This window comes from Varanus komodoensis, unplaced genomic scaffold (assembly GCF_004798865.1).
Source record: "Varanus komodoensis strain SLA01 unplaced genomic scaffold, ASM479886v1 scaffold42, whole genome shotgun sequence".
Taxonomy (NCBI): domain Eukaryota; kingdom Metazoa; phylum Chordata; class Lepidosauria; order Squamata; family Varanidae; genus Varanus; species Varanus komodoensis.
In genome coordinates this window covers 3,343,202-3,346,962 of record NW_025335972.1, presented here as the reverse complement: position 1 = coordinate 3,346,962, position 3,761 = coordinate 3,343,202, and the positions used below count along the sequence as shown (strand labels likewise).

General features: G+C 48.6%; 1 protein-coding gene across 1 annotated transcript; it reads right to left on the bottom strand.

Moving 5' to 3' along the window:
• Positions 1 to 320: 320 nt before the first annotated feature.
• Positions 321 to 1,512, bottom strand: GPR173 (G protein-coupled receptor 173). Its single transcript, XM_044443718.1, has one exon. The coding sequence runs from the start codon at positions 1,431 to 1,433 to the stop codon at positions 321 to 323; it is 1,113 nt and encodes a 370-aa protein (XP_044299653.1). The 5' UTR covers positions 1,434 to 1,512.
• Between the last annotated feature and the right edge of the window lie 2,249 nt (positions 1,513 to 3,761).

Below are 3,761 nucleotides of genomic sequence, written 5' to 3'. Positions count from 1 at the left end.
GCACCCCTTCTAGGAACTGGATGGATACTACCGGGGGCCGATGACTGTCATTGTATGGCTCTGGATTTACCCCAGGGGAGCTGAGACCAGAATCCAGCTCTGATCTGATTGCAGCTGATGGATGGTTTTGGATCTTTGCCCTAGGATAACTGATAGATCAGAGTCCTTTGTAACACCAAATACTCTGAGGAACCATGACCAAAGTTGCAGGGGAAGAACGACCCATCGTTGGCATCTTGTGTGATGTATAGAAGAAAGAAAGTGAAACCCAAGGTCAGTTTGGCACAGGTGGAAGCCTTCCAGCCCACCCTTGGCACTCCTCACATCACACAGTAAGGCTCTCTAGGTAGTTCAGGCTCTGTCCTCCAGCAGGGAATGTGGGCAACCAAGCCTTTCTTGAGGTCTTTGTTGAGTAGAAAGCAAACTATGGGGTTGACAGCAGCTTGGGCGAAGCTCATCCAAACAGCTGTGGAGAGGTAGCGGTGGGGGATGCTACAGGCTTTGACAAACACCCTCCAGTAGCAGGCCACGATGTAGGGTGACCAGAGGACCAAGAAGAGCAAGGTGATGATGTAGAACATCCTGCCTAGCCTCTTCTCAGCCTTGAATTCTTCCATGCCCAGCAAGCGCCGGTTGGCAGCATGGGCATTCTGCCGGATGCCCAACAAGGTAGGAGGCATAGGGCCACGGCCAAAGCCAGCAATCCAGTTGGCCGCAGCTTGCCCAGTGGCTCCAGGCCCATGGAACGTCCAGTTTTGGCTGATAGCCGGGACCATCTGGACAGGCTTCATCTTGCGATGGCGGTACTCAAAGAGAAGGAGCTTGATGTAAACCACGTGGGTGGCAAAGATCAGCACAGCTAGCATGAGCATGAAACCCAAGGTGTCGTTGGCTTTGAAGTAGCGGTGCTCAAAGATGCACTGGTCCTCCTCGCGGATGAACTTGTAGGTCCCTACGTCAAAGACGGGTGGGAAGGCCATGGCCACCGACAAAGTCCACACCATGCAGATGACAGCTATGCACGTCCAGAAGGTCATGCGCTTGGCGTAGAAGCGGTGGTGGGCCACAGCCATGTAGCGGGTGACGCTGATGCAGAAGAGGAGGAAGGCAGCATGGAAACAGAAGAGGACAGCCATGAAGGCCACAATCTTGCAGCTCAGCACACTGTAGGTCCAGGCAGAGCCATGTCGGATGGAGACAAGGACAAAGGGAAAGCAGACAGCTGAGCGGATCACGTCAGCCAGGCACAGGTCCAGCAGGAAGTAGTAGGGGGCCTTGTGGAGGCTGCGCTCTTTCAATACCAGCAGCGAAAGGGAGAGGTTCCCTGCCAGACTTACACAGATAATGAGGCCCAGGAGCAGCAACTTGGCATAGGTGGAGGCTGCATGGGGTGCTGAGCCATGGGCCTCTTCAGTCTCATTGGCACTGGCCATCTTTAGGTGGGGGAAGGAAAGGGGAAATCTGGGTCAGCGGCGACGTGCCCGGTGATGGCCCATGACCCCAGTGCTAAAGGGAGACATTGTCTGTGGGGGAAAGGAAGTGTTAGTCCACTGTAGTAACATAAACACTTTTCATGGCATCCGAACATGAAGGCCCAAATCAAGCACAAAGGTGCAATGACCTGGAACAAACACAACCCCTTTAAATTCAAATGAAATGCTCCCAGACTCATCAAAGGAAAGCCAAGCGTCCATAGTTGCCTGAAGGTCTTTGTCATGCTAGGTGGAGTGGCAACATGTCTGCACCCAAGTGGGCACACCCCCACCCAATTCTTCACTGTTGCAAAGGAGGTGAAGGCGCTTGGTTTCCAGGAGGAGCAAGTCATGCTGCAGCAGGAGCAGCGTAAGAGCCCGTCCTTGCCTGCTATTTTGGGCATGCTGAGTCTCTCTCGCACTGGCTCCTCCTGAGTGGCTCTCTGATCTACAGGTGTGTTGATTCCATTTACATTTCTGCTCTCTCCTTTTTCTGGGGGCTCATCACACATGATCCTTTATCCCTTCAGGACCCCTGTGGGCTTGGCTAGGCTGAGAGGGAGTGACTCCTGGAGCTGGCTTGACCCAGGACTCCTTTCCCCAGTCACCGATTCCTGCCTGCAGAGGCCAAATCAACAGTGCCCCCCTCCAGCCCAGAGTGAGCTTTCATTTGCAAGGAGGGCCATCTCACCACTTTCCCTCCATTGCTTCATTGGACATGAATCTGGGAGACCAAGGATCATACGGAGCAGTACTCACTTGGTTGCCTTGGGCAGATCACTTTCTTCTCAGCCTCAGTCTGTAAAATGGGAAGGATTGTGCCCTACCTCGAAGGGCTGCTCTGAGAATTAAAAAAAAGGACCGTAAAAACATTTGGCATAGTATTGTTGCGGTATCAAGTGGGATGGTTTGACTAGCATTAGCGCCCTCTAGAGGGGAATAGCCAACTACTCCAAAACCCCTTGAAGTCTTCAAAACAGACTGAGAAATTTCACAGAACATGTTCTGAGTTAGTGAAACATTTTATTGTGTCTGTCAAAAGTAATTGTCTTTCCAATAGGCTGATGGAGATAGAAAGGAAAGAGCTTTGAACAGGCATTTACTACCAGTTCTAGTAGACATACTCACTTGGGGCATACGGCCCAGTGAGCTTCAACTATTGAGCAGTATAAAAAGGTAATGGGTAAAAGATCAAGCGGATACCCTCAGAATTTGGGAATGGTGAGATAAGGATCTGTACCAGAATGTCCAGGATTCTTTGGGAGAAGCCCATGATAGTTAAACTGGTATGGAACAGATACAAGTTGGTAATTTTTATGTGCCCTTCAAATGTTTGCCTTTGTGGCAAAAGCTTTGGAGATCATGGTTTAATTTTGGCTCAGGCAAGAAAGATGTCATTTCTGCAAAGCCATTTGGCACATTTTGAATTGCATATAACAGTCAGAGTTATAGAAGGAAAATGCTCTAAGAATGATCTTATCTTGCACTTGTCTGAGAAACAGTAATCTTTCTAAATTTAACACACTGTTAGTTAACATACTTTATTATAAATGCTTGATGAGGTTACAGCTTGGAAATACAGATTATTTTGTTTTGAATTTCTTTGGTCAATAATAAGTAATTTTTTTGTGTAGCCGAGAATTTTGCTACCTTTCATTCTGCCCAATGAAGAATCCTGACCAACCATAAAACATGCACTTTTTTCATCGAAGGACGCTCGTTTTTGTTAAGGCAACAATCCTGCACGTGCTTATTTGGGAATAAGCTCCACCAAAATGAGAAAACACAAATGGATAGATTTCATGGGTATTACCTTATTTTGCATGTGGGTGTTGCTTAAACCAGTTTAAGGTCATAGAATCATAGAATAGCAGAGTTGGAAGGGGCCTAGAAGGCCATCAAGTTCAGCCTCTTGCTCTTTGTAGGAAAAAGCAACCCGCTTTAGCTTATTAGATATTTGTCATTCAATGAATTGTGGTTTCAGGGCATTGTCCCTAATTAAGTGTGGTCTAAAGGCCTTAGTTTCACTGTCACTTATCTTGGGACAAAGGGGAAAACACAAACTGAGCATCAACAACCAGCAAACTCAGAGGCATTTTTTTGTCCCGGAACAGTGGACAGAGTGTTTAAGACCCGAATAGGAACACAGGGAGCTGCCTTATACTGGATCACTCCACTGGAGCATCCAGCCCAGAAGCACCTACCCTGCCTGGTAGCACCTTGGCCAGGAGGCTTCCCCAGCCCTTCCACGAGATGTCAGGGCCTGAGGTTTTTGCATGCAAAGCATGT

Bases quoted from the DNA above. Each gene is read 5' to 3' on its own strand.
- GPR173 (XM_044443718.1), bottom strand. From the start codon at position 1,433: ATGGCCAGTGCCAATGAGACTGAAGAGGCCCATGGCTCAGCACCCCAT.